At 41.3% G+C, this 19750-nt stretch overlaps 1 protein-coding gene across 1 annotated transcript in view; it reads left to right on the forward strand.

Moving 5' to 3' along the window:
- Positions 1-975: 975 nt before the first annotated feature.
- The window catches only part of sphkap (SPHK1 interactor, AKAP domain containing), a 32043-nt gene continuing 13268 nt past the window's right edge, over positions 976-19750 (forward strand). The window contains exons 1-3 of the mRNA XM_030744153.1: positions 976-1303; positions 3604-3706; positions 5011-5121. Of these exons, the coding sequence (XP_030600013.1) occupies positions 1269-1303; positions 3604-3706; positions 5011-5121 (249 nt within the window). The 5' untranslated portion in view covers positions 976-1268. The remainder of the gene's footprint in view (positions 1304-3603; positions 3707-5010; positions 5122-19750) is intronic.

Below are 19750 nucleotides of genomic sequence, written 5' to 3' on the forward strand. Positions count from 1 at the left end.
ACTCTCATATCCACCACTTTCTTCACCTTTTTCTTTCTACCAACATTATGCTCACTGCAATAACAGAGAGCTGAAGATCACGGCTTCTTTACCCTATATGTGGCTTTTGGTGACCTCCCTAATGGACCAAGGAGTGGACTGTTACTTGAACCATCAGATATAAAAATATATATATTTCCCTCTGGGGTATTTAATGCCACCAAGAAGATGGAGAGGGTGATTCTCAAAACTGGCCACTGAGAATGTGTGTGTCTATGCATGCATGTTTAAGGTATATTCTTGCCTACTGCATGTGCCATAGCAAACTTAAAGCTGCAACCTTTTTGAAATATATAAAGGATCAAGTGCCTCTTTAAAGTGCTCCTAATGACAAACCCACTGAGAATTATAGCCAACTCTGCAGTTTCCTCGGGCTCTGCAGATTCATTTAACATTTTCCAGCGCACTGTTTTGGATTTGCTGCCAGCAGCTTTAGGCTATTATTTTGGTTCGCTCTCTTGGTGCTCATCAGCATAATTCCCAGATGCACTGGCAGCTGTTTTCCAACAAACAAGCTCTGGCAAACGGTACACTACCTGCCCAGTAACAAACAGCCACATAGTGGAGTATTCAGTTAAAGAGACAGCTTCTCTTTGGGGTTAATTGAAATGAAGCTTAAAGTGTTGGCTTTTCCATTTAACATGAACCAGAGCTCCCGGGGAATGCTTGTGTTGCCCCTTGCCTCCTGAATGTGCAAACTGTTTGGGTTCCATTTTGACATTTAGGGATAATAAGTCAAAATTGTGCTCACTGCTGGCTGGGACGCTCCCAAGAGTCAAAAATAATTAATTCCAGTAATCAAACGCAGACAAAACAATTACACGCTTTAAGTTTAACAAGCCCGGTACGCTCGTGCGTAGACGTGCGCGCACACCGGCCCTGTCGAATGCCCTTGCCTGCGTCGTGCAGCTCGTTACGTTTGATCCATGCGGGGCTCCTGCGCTTTCACTCGGCACTTGGCGGACAGACGCGCGCAGAGCGGGCAGTATAACGCTGCTGCTGCTTCTTCTGCTGATTTCACGGCGGCTCGGTTCGTCACAGTCCCCATCCAGTCACGCTGAAACAGTGTGGAATTCCTTCACTCCTTGATCGGGGATGCGCATCTGGACTGGAGAGTGTCCCGGGGACAATTACGCGTCGAGGCACTCCACTGTACCTCTCCCTGTCCTCCTTCCCCCGCATAGGAAATAAACACAACGGCTGAGGACAGTTTGGCTGCTTTTGATAGAATGGCAGGCGCCAAGTGCCTTCTGAAGACGCCGAGGTAAGACACCCTAATTATAACGGTTTTAAAGAAAAATAACGCGACGATGAGCGCATATTTCAAAACGAAATCCTGTCTTTACAGCAACTGATTTGTGTGCATGTTATTCAGACTTTGTGCTGTTTTTGTTTCATTACACTGGAACTTTAAGATTTCTTTTTTGTTCACACAGCAATTTGATGCGATATTTGATGCGATATTGCAGCACCTTTTTTTAAATTTTTTTTTTAGGATATAGTGTTTTAGGTATTTTTCCCACAGCCCTGAGATGAAGTAAGTATGATGTGCCAGTGCGCCACATGATTTATGTTGTAGGCTCCTGATTCAGAACCTGGTGGTTTTAAGGTTGTGCAGAGTGTTTGTGTTTACTGTGAGAAAAACGCGCTAAATCCACGCAGCGAGGCATCAGAGCTGCTTTCAGAGAAGGCTGTAGGCTATTGTCAGCGCTTTGCAGTTAATAACACGTTTCAGCCAGCCTGGCTTAATTGATAGGAATTCTGACAGTAACAGTAGTCACGTTTCCAATAGATGGTTGATTTTTCGCACATTCGTAGTCAGCTTTAGTCCTCTGCTTCATGCAGTCGGAGCTGAAATTGAAGGCGTCTGCAACCCATAGACCTTAACATGCCGCGCTAATTGTGTTTTGTTGTGGAACCCTTTCCAGAGATGTGAAATTCCAAGGATGACACCAAAAGTTGTCCGTTTGAGGACCAGTAAACTGGCCTGCTCGTCCCTGAAGCATGAAATCCTCAATCGTACACGCTTTCACAGTGAATTACAACAGCAGAGCGGGAGCCTGACACGTCTTAAAAGCAGACATTTCGGGGGGTTAATTGTGTCCTCACTTCAGGCTGAGTACCTCGGGCCCGGGGACACTTGAGCGCACCAACCTGTCAGTCATCACCGTGTCGTGATGGAAAGGTCGTTAGGCTCAAAGATTAGAAAGAAGGTCGCGCGTGAGAAATTATTTCCGTTTGTCTCTTTCAGTTTTCTGCGAGAAACACTCATGCACGAAAACCACAGACAGTCGCCATTAAAAAGTATTTTTCCAAATTTTTAACCTTGCATCCATCTAGTTCACCACAGAATCATTGCCTCTCTCTTTCTGTCTCTCTCTCTGTGTGTGTTGGATGGCTGTTTTGATGCTCGCCTTGCAGACACAGCAGCCTATTTAAAGCACATCATATCCACTTATCTCCAGCACATTTTATTTTCCAGCGCATCAGGCCATTCACAGCAAACTCACTTTTCCTGTGACACAGTTATTTACATCAGACATGTTCATTAACTGCAAATAGATACAGTTGTGTGATCCCGGGGGCTTTCTAAACAGAATGCTTTTAATTTGCTTTGAAATATGTGGATTATAGAAAGAAAAAAAAAAAGGAAAAAAAAAAACAGATGTTCCTATTTAAATATGCATCCCCAGCCTCTTCATTTTCCAAATTGATCCTCATTAATGCCATTCCAGATAAGCTTCGATTTGGCTTATCTCAGTGAAAGCATGCATAGAGGATAATGACGCCTTCCTGAGATTTTGGAGTTTGCTGTGTTGTGCGTCGGTTCGTTGTGCAGGCTGACAGACATGCCCGTCGCTACAGTTTGTTGAATAATTTTGTCCTGTGTGCCAAATGAAGGTCACATATTGTGATCCTCTCTTACTGCTGCTGTCCAAGTCAAATTTTAGGATCAGGCAAAGAAGCGCTGGTGTTTGGATGCTGCACTGCTTGTGCTACACGCTTGTTTGATATCAGCCTGTTTCAGAAAATGGAAACTGGTTCAGAGTCTCGTGAACAGGGTGAAAGCCTTCTGCTACATGCAGCATGTTATATGTACATTTCATGCTGAAGGAGAAGACACCATGTACATGGCTTTTTCATAAATGATGTGATAAAAGGGTCTTGGCGTCTAAAGACAGTAAATAAATAATAAATAAACTTCAGTTATTCATGAGAAATGTCACTTTGGTTGGCCATAAACTGTTACCTTTTCTTGACTGTAGGATCAGGGCTAGGACATTGGGAATGGTTTTTGACCCTGTCTTGCTGGGTTAGGAAGGATCTCGCTGAAGTAAATTAAGTATTTACCACAGAATATTGAAATACATCTCCTGTCTGACAATAACACTTAATTCAATAGAGGAGTGCCCCAGCTCTACTGTATTAGCGAATGTGACAGTCATTGGGCCACTCCAGTCAGAGCAGATAACCCCTCTTTACTGATCCCAGATTTTTAAAAAGGGAAGTCTTTGACGAGAATTTGCTCTGACAAAGTCAACTCTGTGCCCTTTTGCCTTACAGTAACTTCCAGTCGTCTGCCATGTTTGAAGGCTCAGAATCTATCGAGGTGGCGGGAGGTAGCACAGAGAGCACTGTGGCATCATCCATCAGCGCCTGTAAGAAGGTAAGAGTGGGCATTCAAAAACTGTATTGATAGTAGTGTCTTATGTAAGTATAACATGACTGCTTGTCATCCAGTTGGCGGTTTTGCCTTTTTCTCAGTTCATGTTTTCGGGTGACTGTCCATCATATTTGTCTTCCCATCAGTTTATATGTTTGTGCTTCCAGCAGTGCCAGAAATTTTCATTTCCTCCTCCTGGGTGCCAGTGACACCCAGAGGTTGTGTAATAAGAGAAATAGCCGGGCCCTCAGGTCAGCCCAGTAGATTTATCACATCCCAGTGCCACAGAGGCAGGACGGGAAATAGTACAGATCAGTGGGCTGAGGTGGCGGCTAGATTGAATTTCCTTTCAAAGTGTGTGTAGTTCTATTAGTGCATGTGTGTGTGTTTGTGTGAGAGAGAGAGAATGTGTGTGTGCGCCTGACTGTACATTATGTATGTGTACAGGTGGACTCTCATTAGCCTAGTGCTCATGTTCTTAACTGACTTCCACCTGAGTGTCCTGTACAGACAGAAGGTGATATCTTTGTTATAATTGGGCCTCCGGCTCCGCTGACCTGTGGCAGCAGCCTTTGATATGATCACTCTCGCTGAGATCAGCTGAGTCTACGTCACTTTTACCTGGCTGAAAGCCTGCACAGATGGTCTATTCCAGAGGGTACAAGCAGGGGGGGGTGTGATTTGTCTCTAAAAATATATAGTGGGAATGAACAACATAGTCATATGTCAAAGTAATTGCATAAGAAAGGTATTATTTATATAATGCAATTTTAACATTTTATCTGCTGCATTAAAGTAGTACAAACTGTGTGAAATATATCTTCTTTTACAAATAAAAAAATTCTAAATATATACAACATGACGGTTAAAACCCATTACGGTGATAAGGGGATCCTTGATTTTATTCTTCCAATTATTAAAACAGCTTGGTCGACAGTTACGACACACAAGATTATTAGACAGAAGGACACTTGACTAATAAGCAGCTGTGTGACTATATTTTTTCCTAAAGATTTTATTAAAATATGCCTCCAGGGAGGACACAATAACTGTTAAAAATACAATGCACTGTGTCTGCTTAGCTGACTGATTTCTGATCCTTTGCTCCAGACACTTAAACTGAAATAAATGTCCTAGAGAAAGGTCAATTGATCCCATCTTCCTGAAGGGAGAACACAGACTGGCAGATGAAAGTGGATGGGTGACTCAGAAAGTGTGTGTGTGTGTGTGTGTGCAATGATGCTCTGTGTGCATCTGTGAGTTTTCAGTGCTGCTGAGTCTGAGCAGAGTTCATCTGTGTGCTTTAGGTTCTGTGCAGTAACAGCGTGCTGGACTCATCGGAGTACTGGCTGAGGAATGAAAAGGCTCTGTGCAGACTGGGACTGCTGGATGACGACACGGAGGGCGGCTGCACCACGGTGAGTAGCATACTGTAGATGATGAAACGCGCGCACCGTTTTGGCAACAAAGTCTGACCACGTCAGTTCTAGTGATGAGTCTTTAAGCTGCGGGAAGCGTGTTTGTGATGTTAACTGACAGCAAGGAAACGGTTTGAAATTGAAGGCAGATATGATTTGACGTGGCTTCTAAAAACTGGACTGTCTTCAGTCTGTTTTCACTCAGTGTGTTCTACAGAGAGAGGTATTTTACAGCAGGTTGTTGGTGGGTCCTTGCTGCAATGTTGCTGAAAAGCTTTGCTTATAAGTTCTCATCTTTTACTTTAACTTTGAGTAGAAGCAAACTATGCAACTCTATTGTGCTTTCTGTTTTTAAAAGCTCAGTTTAATAACCAGGGTCTTGGCTAATGACCCAGGGTTCCAGAAGTGGGGGGGTAAAGGGGCTTTTAGCCACTTTCAGTGACATTTCACGTGTTGCGTGAACACATTTTAAGCTTTTTCGCACATCATTTAATTTGCTGTTTTGGTCACATTAGGAAATTATAAATCAACAGAGTGAAAACACAGAGTGGAAGCCTTTTGTTTTCGTTAGCATCACTTGCTCGTTTTAAATTGCAAATTGAGTATGAATTACATGCGGGATTTGCATTTGTCTGGCTAAAAGGCACTTATTTCTTGTTCAGGAATGACCGGCGTTTGATCCTTCAAGCATATCAGTTAAATTTTACACCATCCACTGTTATGTGATATAAACTAGATCAGCAGTCTTAATAAAATGGTTTACCCTGGAGTCTCACAAGCTTTAATGTAGGTGGGACTCATTAAGGAAAGTAGCTGAAGTACACAATCTGTTCCCTCTAATAATACCAGCTGTTTCTTAATAAGAATGGCATATTCATTCACACTGTCATAGCCTAATAACAAGTCTGCATTCAAGCCCCTCAGGGATACAATTAAGTTTCTTAACTTCAGCTGCAAAGTATCTCCTATCTCTTTGCTGGTTGATTTTTTTTTAAAATTATATTTATATGTAATCTAAATGTATTTACCTGTAGACTCCAAGCAGCAGCAGGTCACGTCTTGCAGCCTCATTTTATTGACAGCAGGACCAGCTCTGTAGACCAAAAGAGGTTTTACTTTCTAATTCTACCAGTTCTAAGGATTCTGCTGTCAGCTCAAAACATACAGTTGGTCCACAGCCACTTCTCATCAAATTTTAACACATGGGGTAGATATTTAGTGTCATTTTCCATCTGAAGGGTACTGCCCATATGTACTGTTTTACTTTACAAGTGCCATCAGTTGGAGGCAAGTGAGCTAGTGGATGGCAAAATCACAGAACCTGTAACCTGGAATTCAAGTCCTGTCTGAGATGCTTTCATTTCATTTTCATAAAACAGTGGTTAACGGTTAAATTATTGCCCATGTTGGGAGATACGACACGGAGGGATTTTTTTTTTTTTTTCATTGAACTCTGTCAGATTACTTTGCATGTTAAAAAAATGACACTAAAGGGGAGCACAGTGCCTCCTGGTGGGTGTGGCTCAGGAGGTAGAGCAGGTCATCTACTAACTGGAAGGTTGGTGGTTCGATTCCTGGCTGCTGCATGCTGCAAGATGCTGAACCCTGAGTTGCTCCATTCTGCACCTGATGCATTCATTGGAGTGTTGATGAGTGTGCAAATGTTAGATAGAAAACACTTAGATGTAGAAAAAAAGTGCTTTTATGAATATGCGTGAATAAAGACATGTTGTATGAAGCTCTTTGAATGCTCAGAGCAGTAAAGTGTTATATAAGAACCAGTCCATTAAACACGTGTCAGTATGTGATGACTTGGGAGTGGACATGGGTTGGTTCACCAGTTTAGTTCAGACTGAAATGTCTCAACAACTATTTGACAGATGACTGTGAAATGTGGTAGAAACACACGCTCTATGCAGCATGGAGTGTAAAACTGTTTCTTTAAAGGTACAGCAAGTACATTCTTGAGGTTATTTAACAGAAAAAATGTATGTGTGTGGCTGGAGACTGGCCACATATGTAGTAGACCTTATAAGTTACTTTTAATTTAAAAATCAACACATAGCTGTTTCAAATTATTTATGACCATTTAATGTTTGCACATGTATATTTTCATCATCCCTTTCTCATTATGTCTTCCTCCTCCTCCACCACTGCCCTCTCTTCTCCCTCATCCTCTTCCTCCTCACCTCAAGCCTCATCTCCTGAACTGACGTCAAGGCTCTAACACAAATGTTTAAACATGCTAATTTAGCATGTACTTAGCAAGTACTTATTGTCAGCAGTCTAGGCGTGCAACCCTCCCATCTTCAGACAGCTGGCAACAAACCAGCTAATATTATGACAGCTAATGTTAGACTCGAGTGTCCTAAAAATCACACTTTCCCTCTTATAAACATTTTGATTAAATTCTCAAGAAAACAGAATTTAGTTGACTGCAGTCTCCTGACATCTAGTGGCGAGATTTTACACCCCGTACCTTTAAGATTTATCGAGCACATATGGGTGTCACAGAAAAACTCTTTAGGCCAGTAAATTTTCAGGTCCTCTGACACACTATATCTTTTAACAAACTTGAATATACACTATGTTTATGAATACTTTAAAACCATAATAAATTCAAATTCAGTTTTATTTATATGGCGCCAAATCACAACAGTCACCTCAAGGGGCTTTATATTGTAAGTTAAAGACCCTACAATAATACGGAGAAAACACCAACAATCAGATGACCCCCTTTGAGTAACCATTTGGCTACAGTGGGAAGGAAAAACTCCTTTTAACGGGAAGAAATCTTCAGCAGAACCAGGCTCAGGGAGGGGCAGCCATCTGCTGTGATTGGTTGGGGGTGAGGGGAGGGAGACAGGACAAAAGACACATTGTGGAAGAGAGACAGAGATTAAGAATAACTAATGATTAAAACAGTGGTTATGAATAGAGTGAAAAGAGGTGAAGAAGCATGGAAAGGTCGCCCGGGTAGCTCAGTGGTGGACAGGCAACCACATATATCTGCGGCGTTGCGGTGTGGGTGGCGCGGCTTCTGCCTCCCAAGTGCTCTATTGCGGTGATATGGTACTATGAGGTCTTTAAATTAAGATGGGGCCTGATTATTCAAGACTTTGTATGTGAAGAAAAGGACTTTAAATTCCATACGGGACTTAACAGGGAGCCAATGAAGAGAAGCCAATATGAGAGAAATATGCTCTCTTTTGAGACACAAAGACAAGGAAGAGTCGGGCTCTGTTCTTAGATTTACTATAAAATCTGCAAAATATAGTAAACAAGGCTGGTTGATGAACACAGACACTGAATCTGAAGTTAAAATGCATCAACTTCAATACTAAACTGATAGCTCCCCTGTCAATTATAGCTCATATAATTATTATTATTGTGATTTTATTAACACCAATGTAATAGACTACAGTGTCACAGAGCTGTTAATGGCTGTGGACTCTTAAGTTTGATTTATTCTGTTTAAGTTTATTCTTAAGCTTCAAGTTATGAGTTTTATTGCAACTTCTGTTACTCTCAGTTCATAGCACATTTTATTTTAACAGGAAGTTAACATCAGGAGGTCAAAGCAGGCGTGTCTGTGATTAAACACAGCCAACAACATTAACAGTGCTTTTGAGCCTTATCTAACCAGTGCCATTGAGCTTAGTGCAGTTTATCCTTGCCATTGAATAAATACATGAGCAAGAGTTACTTTCATTTCTATAATTATCTCTGTCATAAGCTGAGATGGTCAGTTTTATGTAGCTAAAGTAAGTGGCGGTAATACACCACTTAATAAGCAATAAAGTGCTTTCACATTGTTTTCCCCCCATCCATAAAAGATGCCTCAAGTGCTTGGTAATCATTACCAAGGTAACAGGAATAGCAGTAATTTAGCAAAGAGCACCATTCTCACACACTCATGTCACACTTCGTAAGTGTGAGCAGCTGCACGCTGAATTGAATGTTCCTGCAACTACCCGACACAAGCTGTATTCTCAAAGTAGACACGCACAAGTGCCAAACAACTGTGTTTTATCAGCTTTTTATTCCACAGAGATCCCAACATTCCTCTGTTGCGGGTACTGAACCTGCCTCTGTCATCAGCGGGGGTCCAGGTGTTTGTGTAGGAGAAATAGCTTTAGCATCCACATTATGCTCATTTTCAGCTGTATATTTTTTATTCTTGGATTCAACTACAATAGCTTTGCATGATTCACAGTTCAAAATAATCCATGTAATGCTGGGATTTTAATCAGTCCTTGACTCTCTGTTTGAGGCCAACCTCAGTTTAAGCCAGCTTACTTCTGTTCCTTTGCCTTTTGCAAGCAAAACATTTGAACAGCAGGTGGTTGGGGGGTTCTCTGATCATAACCAGAGCTGTGTGCCTGAGATGATCGTAATATCCAATGTTTTGTTTTTCAGACTTTACAGGCCTTGGTTAGCGTGTTAAATGTTAAAAGTTCATGAAAGCACCATTAGAACAAGATTGTAGAAGAACAGCTGGTGTGGAAGGGTTGCCAAGAGAAAGCCTCTTCTCTCTAAAAAGAACATGGCAGCACAGCTTAGGTTTGCAAAGTTTCATCTGAACAAACTACAAGACCTTAGAAACAATGTCTTTTGGGCAAAAAAGACCAAAGTGGAGCTATTTGGCCATAATGCACAGCACCATATCAGCACAAACACCTCATACCATCTGTCAAGCATGGTGGTGGAGGGGTGATGATTCGGGCTTGTTTTGCAGCCTCAGGACCTGGACAGTTTGCAGTCATTGAGTCAACCATGAGTAAACTCCTCTGTATACCAAAGTATTCTAGAGTCAAATGTGAGGCCATCTGTCTGACAGCTAAAGCTTGGACCATAACCTGATTGAAATGCTGCGGAGAGACCTTAAGGGAGCTGCGCATAAATGAATTCCTGCAAATGTTAATGAACTGAACCACCATGGTGAGGAAGGTGAGAGTGATAGTCATTTTTTCTTTTCTTTTTTCTCTTTGTTTCACCATGAAACGCTATGGGTGACCAGTGCCTATTTGAAATAAAGACATCATTGTTAGCATCCTTGTCTCTGCAGCAGAAGCGTCTTCTTGGCTCCTACCCGAGTTTAGTGTTTATACCTGAGTATTATGCAGACATTCTTCATTTTTCTTCCATGTAATGTAAACTCCAGTGGCTTAATCTTCAGTTTTCATATAAATGAGACAATGGCCATTTGTTTTCTTTACTCAGTGTCTGTTTTCTATGAATCAGGAGAAACTTTAATGCGGATGCGAACAGATGAGGCCGTCCCCCCCGGGAGCATCACTCTCGGACTTTGACAAGACAAATTGCTCGTCTGACTCTCAATTTGCCGTTCAGCTTTTCTGCAGTGTGCACAGAGAATCAGTCACACTGGAGCTTGCAATTGATGCCACCATGTGAGACGCACATCCTGGCCTGAACTGTAGGATACAGTGTCTTACAAGGGTCACTGTTTTATAATATATATATATTTAACTTTATGTGTAAATATCTAAAAATTTATACCCTGGTATCCAAATGCAAACTAGTCCACTAGGTTAAGTTTTTTAAGAAATGATTGTTTGAAGGAGTTATAAAAAAAAAAAAAAAAAAGCAGCACAATCAGTGTTTGTGTGTTTAGGAACCGGAGTAACCTAAAATAGTGAGCACAGAAGGCCAAAAACTGTGAGCTAAATAAAAGATAAAAGCTCTGGATTTTCTGTGTTTTGCTCCATAATCCACCTCTGGCTGCATCGTGTTGTCACCTTTGATCATTCGCTCATGTTTTAATGCATGAAGTCACAGAGAAGTGTCATGTTGCTGCGATAGTCACACTGAATTTCATCACACCGCTGAGTGCTCTGACAAGATGAGCATTTTGAAGAGGAAGGCGCCACCTCATTTTTTTCTCATTTGCGAGGCAAATTGTTGCTTTATACTCAGTGAATTTCTATTGTTTTATTTTTTTACTTACTTTTATTCACTTGTATCAGGTAAAATTAAGCTGTTCATAAAAATCAAGCAATAAAAGACCAAAACAAGAAAGTGAACTAGTAAAAGAAACAAAAAATATGTAGAACTAAAGAGAGCAGAAGTCTATTTATATATATATATATATATATATATATATATATATATATATATATATATATTAGATACAGTCCTACTATCTGCAGTTAAGCTAATGTCGGTACTTGTTTTCAAATGCAGGAAATGTATTTTCCAAAGTGACACCAGTCCTAGAAGTTTAAGTTAGCCTGCAGAGCCTCTCCTGAACACTTTCCATTCCTCTCACCATCTATCTCCCTGCTTTGAACCGCAGTCCGTGTAGGAAAACGACCTATTCATCACGAGATTCAAACACTTCACACTTGGGTAGTGTGTCGTGTCCTGACCTTTCCCTTCCTGGCATAGAGAGAGGGAGAACAGAATAAATATGCCATCAGCCGCGGCGGCAGCGCTGACTTACAGCAGGATTGGAGCAGGAAACAAAACCTTCTCCCTCATTCAAAACGTAAACCACTTCTCTCAGTTTCTTCTTTAGAGCCCCCCTTCCCCTCTTTGACAGACTTTAGCCTTTGGTGCAAAGTTGTGATTTAAAGTGAGAGCTTTTTTTTTTCCCCAGCTACATGCCCTCTTCCTTTTTATATCAGTTATTTTGTGTCACTAAATCTGAATATTTATATTAGAGGCACAGATGAATTTGGCCACAGTGCAAAGGCATCCAGGATTTCTTTCAGTCCCTCTTCCCAGATTGGTTTGAGATATTTTGATAGGTTTTTATTCAGGAATAAGCTGCATATTAAAATAATATTAAATTGTTATTATCATATTTGAATTTTTTTCCTTTAGGGGACAGGTGATGCTTTAAATAAAGAGAGCAAACCATTTTGGGGGGGGATTACTGCTCTGTCTGTGTAGACCACTGATTCCCCTGAGAGTCCAGGTCTCAGTGTGTTGGTAATCCAGTCTTTAGTGCACATTAGCTGTTTAATATTGATCAGATAGTCTTAGCCAAACATGTATCTCGGGCACAGTGTTGTTTAGGTAATGCGTAGCTGTCTCTGCTGGAGCTGGAAGCCAGCCTAATATGCAGTAACACATTTGGGAGGTGTGTTATTTAATGCATCAGCTTAATATCTTGCTTTGGCTTGAGCACACTGACTTCACAAATCGAGCACAGAAACACACATTTTTGTTAGCCTAGCAAGGTGACAATAGAGACAGTAAAAGTAGTGGCGATGGAAAATTGTAAAAATAATGGCTAGTAAAGTTGTAAATTTGATGTAGTAGATGTCTTAGCTCAGAAAAGCTGAAGTAGTATTGTTTAACTGCTTGAGCACTGTCATCCAGTGATAAAGCAAAAATATTCTTTGCATTGCAAACTTTGTGATATAAATGTTGTTAACTCGTCTTAGCACTTCTCCAAAAGTGAACACATTCAAATTTACGCATTTCAAAACACAGGAGTATAACTTACTGAGGGCAACATCATAACCTGCTGTTAGTCATTTTAGTCCTTCAGAGAGAACCTACGACATGCTTCCATCCATATACGATCCTTTGCTGAATGTAATGTAATATTAATCTAATGTAATATTAGACAAAGAAAGATAACCCAAGTAAATACAAAGTGCAGTTTAATAAATTTCATTTATTAAGGTAAAATAGTTATCCAAACGTACCAGGTCCTGTGTGAAAAAGTAATTGCTCCCTACACCTGATTTTGCAGCAAGAATTGCAGTCAAGCATGTATGATAACTAGCAATGAGTCTTTCACAAATCTGTGGAAGAATTTTGGCCCACTCTTCTTAGCAGGATTGTTGTAATTCAGCCACATTGGAGGGCTTCTGAGCATGAACAGCCTGTTTAAGGCCATCCCAAAGCATCTCAGTCAGATTTAGACTTCGACTAGGCCACTCCAGAACGTTGATGTTGTTTTTGGTGTTCAGGTCAGTGTCCCACTGCAAAACGCAAGTGCGCTTGAGCTACAGGGCATGAACTGATGGCCGGACATTCTCCTTCAGGTTTTCTGGTAGAGGGCAGAATTCATGATTCAGAATTCACGGCAGATCATCCAGGTCCTGAAGCAGCAAAGCAGCCGCAGACCAGCACACACCATGTTTGACTGTTGGTATGATGTTCTTTTATGAATTGCTGTGTTAGTTTTTATGCCCGATGTAATGGGACTCAAACCTTCCAAAAAGTTCAACTTTTGTCACATCAGTCCACAGAATATTTTCCCAGAAATCTTGCGGATCATCAAGATGTTCTTTGGCAAATGTGATACGAGCCTTTGTGTTCTTTCTCTGGCAGTTATCAGGCCCGGGTGTGGAAAACTAGTGGCTAGCATTCCAAAAAATATGGCTAATAACAGTTAATTTATGATTTAACAAGAGGGGTGATTACTTTTTCACACAGGGCTAAGTAGGCTTGGATAACTCTTTTCCCTTGAAAAAAATGACATCATCATTAAAAAACTGCAGTTTGTATTTACTCTGGTTATCGCTGTCTAATATTAGAATTTGTTCAGTGATCTAAAACATGTAAGTGTGACAAATACAAAAAAAAAAAAAGAAATCAGGGAGGGATCAAATACTTTTCTCTGCACTGCATGTGGTATTCTTTTTAGCCCAAGGCTGCAAGTTCAGCAACTCACAGCCAAGCAAAAATGGTTCGAGCCTGTGTGATGCAGCAACTGAAAGGCATGGCTCCTTATGATTTGCACCTTGTTTTCATATCTGGATTTGAGAACAGTGCATCCTACTTTTTTTTTCTTTACTTTTCTCAAAGCGGTATATCAGATAAATAGGAAGCAGCTAAGCCTGGACAGTCTCAGTGGGCAGCATGTGTAATTTCATCATCTGGTCTTTCCTTTTAGGCTGATGTTATGCATTTTATCAGCAGGTACTTAAATGTATGAACACAAGTTCAGACTGTTTATAATCACCAGCCTGTGTGAACAGCATGCCTGTCTGGTCTCAACACCAGCGCTGTGTAGCTTGCAAAATTATTATGGCAGAGCCACTGAGCCTTGATCTTCTCAACCCACTGGAAAACTTAGTTTGAATTAACTTAAACTTAAAATGGATTATAATTAAAGTTGCCAGCTGCTGAGATAAGTCAAAACATATTACAGTAAAGGAATAAAGGAAGCTGTGACCTCAGAGTGCAAATGAAACCCAGCTTGTGGCAACATGCAGGACCTTGTTTCTTTTTTAATACAGCACCAGTAGAGATTCACAGGGCATGCAAACTATACCTGCAGGACAACCACTAAAAAGACAGAACAATTTTACAATCAGCAGAACACCAAAGAAAGTGTGTGTGTATTTTTTATTTTTTTTTTTGTATTTTTTTTGTTTTTTTTTTCCCCCCCTTAAGTCATGAAAAAAAAGAAAGAGCCACACTTAAAGGAAAAAGAGGAGACAGCAGAACCAAGAGCAGCAGCTGTGTGTAGGAGGACCAGAGTACGGAGCAGAGGGGGGGCTGCTTTGGAGGAATGAAGCTTTGATGGACAAAGGAGGCTGAATGTTTGTAATAAATTCTTATATTGACCATGTCTGTGCACATAATGTTGTATTGAAACTGTGGCTAAGTATCTTTAAAGGTTCTGCGTGTGTGTGTGTGTGTGTGCGTACGTGCGTGCGTGCAGTACAAAGAAAGAAATGTGCTTGCTGGATAGTTTAGTCAAACAGGATTTTATGCATAAATCCATTAGGACAGTGAACCATCATGTTGTGTGTATGCCTGCATAGCTACAGTAGGGTCACTATGAATCTAACAGTAACATACAGTAGCTAAAACTGTCCACTGGCTCTGAGGAAAAGAATGTCATACAATAATGTAGACCATTTCAGCATGGTGATGAAAAATCCATGTTTAACATTTATTTTTTGTGCGAGACAATCTTCACATTCATATACTGTAAATTAAACAGCTCAAAATAGAGGGGTGATACTATACTGCTCAAAAATAAATAAATAAAGGAACACTTTTTAATAGCATCAATTAAATTCAGCTTCTGGGATACTGATCTTGTCAGTTAAGTTGCAGAGGGGGTTGTTAATCACTTTCAGCCACATTAGTGTCAGAAAATTAGCAACAGGTGCACTAGAGGTGCAGTAATGAGACCCCCCCCCCCCCCCCCCCCCAAACTGGAATGCTTTTACAGGTGGAGGTCACTGAAGTTTTTTTCCCTCCTCATCTTTTCTTTCTGTTTTCTTCTGTAGTTTTACATTTGGCTAGGGTCAGTGTCACTACTGGTAGCATGAGGCAATACCTGGACCTTACAGAGGTTGCACAGGTAGTCCAACTCATCCAGAATGGCACATCAGTTACTAGAGCTGGACAGGGCCGTAGAATGTTTTTAACCCATCAGCAGGACTGGTATCTGTTCCTCTGTGCAAGGAGGAACAGGATGAGCACTGTCCTACAAATTTACCTCCAGCAGACCACTCGTGTGAATGTCTCTGACCAGACAATCAGAAACAGACTTCATGAGGGTGGCCTGAAGGCCCGACATCCTCTAGTGGGCCCTGTGCTCACTGAAGCCCGATTGGCATTTGCCATAGAATACCAGAATTAACAGGTCCACCACTGGCACCTCGTGCTTGTCACAGATGAGAGCACGTTCACCCTGAGTATGATGCGAAAGGGTGTGGAGAATCCATGAAAAATGTTATGCTACCTATAACATCGTTCAGCATGACCAGTTTGGTGGTGGGCCAGTGATGGTCTGGGGAGGCATGGAGGGACACACAGACTTCTACAGGTCAGGCAACAGCACCCTGACTGCCATTGTGTATCGGGAAGAAATCCTTGGACCCACTGTCAGACCCTATACTGATGCAGTGGGTCCTGGGTTCCTCCTGGTGCGTGACAATACCCAGTGTCATGTGGCGAGAGTATGCGGGCAGTCCCTAGATGATGAAGGAATTGATACCACTGACTGGCCCCCAAGCTCGTCTGACCAATATCCAATTGAACACCTCTGGGTCATTATGTTTCGGTCTATCCAATGCCACCAGGTTGCACCTCAGGCTGTCCCGGAGCCCGGTGATGCCCCGGTACAGATCTGGGAGGAGATCTTCCAGGACACCATTCGTCATCTCATGAGGAGCATGCCCCAACACTGTCAGGCATGCATAAAAGCATGTGGGGGCCATACAAACTACTGAGTACTATTTTGAGTTGCTGCAATAAAATTTCATCAGAATGGGCTAGCCTGCTGCATCATTTTTTCACTTTGATTTTCATGGTGTCTTTGAATTCAGCTCTCTGTAGGCTGCTCATTTTCATTTCCATCAAACGACGTGGCATCAGTTCAATCCGTATCAGTATAGATATCCAGAAGGATTTATTTCCCCATTGAGATCTGATATGTTTTCCCTTAATTTTTTGAGCAGTGTATTTGCTAGTAATCACCTTTGATCAGCAACATCATTTAAAAAAAAAAAACACCTATGGTCCACTTGCTTGGTTTTCAGGCAATATCAAACATGTCACAAGGATTTATTCTGAAAATGAGTGTGCAATACTTTTTGTCAATTATGATTCTATTCATACTGTTAGAATTTAACATATGTTTGGCTTGAAAGTTCAGTATCTGAGTTGGTTTTTTTTTAAGGTCTGAAAATGTGCCCTAAGATAAGCTTGATGGTAAAACTGAAATTTGTTTTACTTCTCCAATCAAGGCCATTTCAGCAGTCCATCAGCACAATTGGGTGGAGTCACCTTGATTACAGAAAATTTACAGTGAAGCAAGAAAGTGTAGGGAGACACCTAGATCTTTGCTGCAGCCAGAGTTCTGATATGCAGATGTGTAAGTGTTTTGTTTCCACTGTGTTGTTTCCAGTTCAGTTCAGGTAGCAATCAGCTGCTGAACACAGTGGAGCAGTTAGCAGCTTTAAAGTCAAAGCAAGTAGTAGTCAAATCTCCATCAGGAATGCCAGAGACCAGATGCACAGTTAGACCAATGGGGAATATTGATCTAAGATTCGTGAGGTGGTCAAACACTCCAAATGAGTGTTAATATGCTCCGTGTCCGCTCAGCATGTCCAATAAACCACCTAGAAGGTGATTATTGTAAATGTCAGCAAGTAAAGATGTGTTTATGGCTGGCTCTAAGTGGCAAAAAAAAAAAAAAATCAATTAGTGGAAGTTTACTGCCACAGCAGGTAGTGCCGCATATTTAGTTTGGCAGGTTTCTAGATGCAATATCAAAGGTGTTTGGGTCTTTTCCTGGGTTCAAACCAGGAATCATTTGCTTGTTAGGCAAATGTGTAAACCTCTACACTATGACTCCACGATGTACTTAGTGATATAAAGTATAAGTCAACGCTTAAAACCTCTCAGTGCTGGCTATTGCTCACAAGTGCAGACCAATTCAAGTCCTTGAGAGCATCACTATTCTTCATCCGGTCATCGCATCAGACCATTTACTTGTCTGTCGCTGTATTTCTTTGTTCTCTTTATCTCCCCCAGCTGATGTTTACCTGCTCAGTCCTTCAGCGACACTGCACGTGTGTGTTGTCCACTATGTCTGCGAGACACTGATAGAATCAGAGCATGTCCCTGGGCTTGTGTCACCGTCAGATGGCTGGATGGTCCTCTGCTTCCCAAATTTAGAACAACTGCCTCTCGACTCTCACCGTCTGATAGTGTTAAATTGCTTCAGTCCCTCTCAAGGGCACGATTCTGGATCACTCGCTTTGCTCTGCCTGTGGGTTATGCGCAGGCGACGTGTTAGTAGACAGGGGGAGGTGTCGTGGTGGCTTTCTCTGGGAAGATTTCCAATATCGGTGCACGCGAATGCTGCCAAGATGTTCGTAAGAAAGGGAACGGAACCTCGTGTTCATCCTATGGTGTGATATGGACAGAAAGTGAAAACCTGCGCAGACACAAGACTGAATACGATGAAAGAAGTTCAAAATCATTTTAACATCCTCCTTTTTGGATCAAACTAGGTTCAGCGTGTGGAAATGTTTTTTTCACTGTTTTCACTCACGTGGGTAATCTAATGCCTGATGCGTATGTCACTGGCATTTAACAGCAATTGTGACAGTAAAAAGGTCCTCATCACACTGATCTGAACAGCAGACGAGCAAATCAGCAAACAGTTTTCATTCCTCGCTGAGCACACTGCTCTAATTATTTTGATAGAGAGCCAGCAAAGGAGAATGTTATAGGTGACGCGTGCAGCCCGTGAAGGGCACAGGACAAACAAATGAATGACTAAATAAATAAAAATCCACCACCCTCATCAGGGTGAGAGAGGAGAGACTTTTCATATTCTGTCATTGTCAGCTGCCAATGACTTCACATTTTTTTCTGTTTGGCTGAATCTGTTTTCGAGCTGCATTTTTCTTTTCTATTAGCCTTGATAGTTTGGAAAACATTATGTTTGACTGGAGGATGCCAGATTGAAGGTGAGGGGGAAATTGGCGTGTTCTGAATTTACCACATTATCTCAATTTAGCTGAAGGATATTTTGGTTCATCTAGTCTGACTTTGCAAGCAGTTTTTGTCGCTGCCTTTCTTTTAATTTTACCATTTTCTTCAATGAAGAAACCCTGACTGCATTTTAGAGAAAGGGAAATGTGCAGCCCATCCATTCATCTTCTGCATATCTGGCCACGGGTCATGGGGGGAAGCAGCCTAAGCAGAGAAACACTCATCTTCCAATATAAACTCATGAGTACATTGACCTATTTATTGCAGCAGTTACTGCTTCACTTTAAAATCTGCAGCTAAAAAACATGACATGATTTTTTTTTTTTTTTTTAAGGGAAACAGGAAAGAATACACTTACATCTTGATGCTGGATTTGTTGTGGTTTTTACTTTGACATGACTTTCTGGGACTAAATCTTCTTTAAGCCAACATAGATAAATGAAAAAAAAAAAAGATGAAAGTCATGAGGAATGTGCGCCGTATCACAACTGCTGTTTAAAAGCCTAGCAGGATAAGCCAGGCACACCTCAGGATGTTCAAGGGGAAATAATTTCAAACACTGATGTGCGTCAAGATGTGGAACTATATTGTTTTTGCAGGTGTATAAAGGAGAGAAGGGGGTTAGATAGCAGCAGGGAGAGCAGATATGGAGATGGTGGCAGCAAAAGAGCGAGATAGCAGGATCCCCCCCCCTGTGCACTGATAAAAAAAGAGAAGCTGCCACACTAACTCAAGAGTTTTGTGAGCAATCACCAGGGTGCTAACACTTAGATCTTAGACAGATATGACCTAAAACATCATCAGATTTTCACCATCCTAAAAGCTGATGAAGAGAACCAGACTTAACAAATGAGAGCAAAATGTTCAGACTTTATTATTTTTTAGGGAGAAATTATCTGTGATTCACAATCCGATAATTTGTGAGGGCAAAAAGAATGCAAACCTTTTGTTTAAGTATTTAGTTCAACCACCTACTGCAGCAACAACTGCAACTAAATACTTCCAGTACCTGGATCATTGGAGGGGTTTTTGGCTCGTCCTCTGCACAGAACAACTTTGTTTACAGCTTCAGCTCCGGGTTGTTGGTAGATTTCCTCACTTGAACTCCTTCCTTCAGGTCCTTTCATGTAATTTCTCTGTGATTAGAGTCAGGATTTTGGCATAACTTTCTTCCTCTTAT

This window comes from Archocentrus centrarchus, chromosome 13 (genome assembly GCF_007364275.1).
Source record: "Archocentrus centrarchus isolate MPI-CPG fArcCen1 chromosome 13, fArcCen1, whole genome shotgun sequence".
Lineage (NCBI taxonomy): Eukaryota > Metazoa > Chordata > Actinopteri > Cichliformes > Cichlidae > Archocentrus > Archocentrus centrarchus.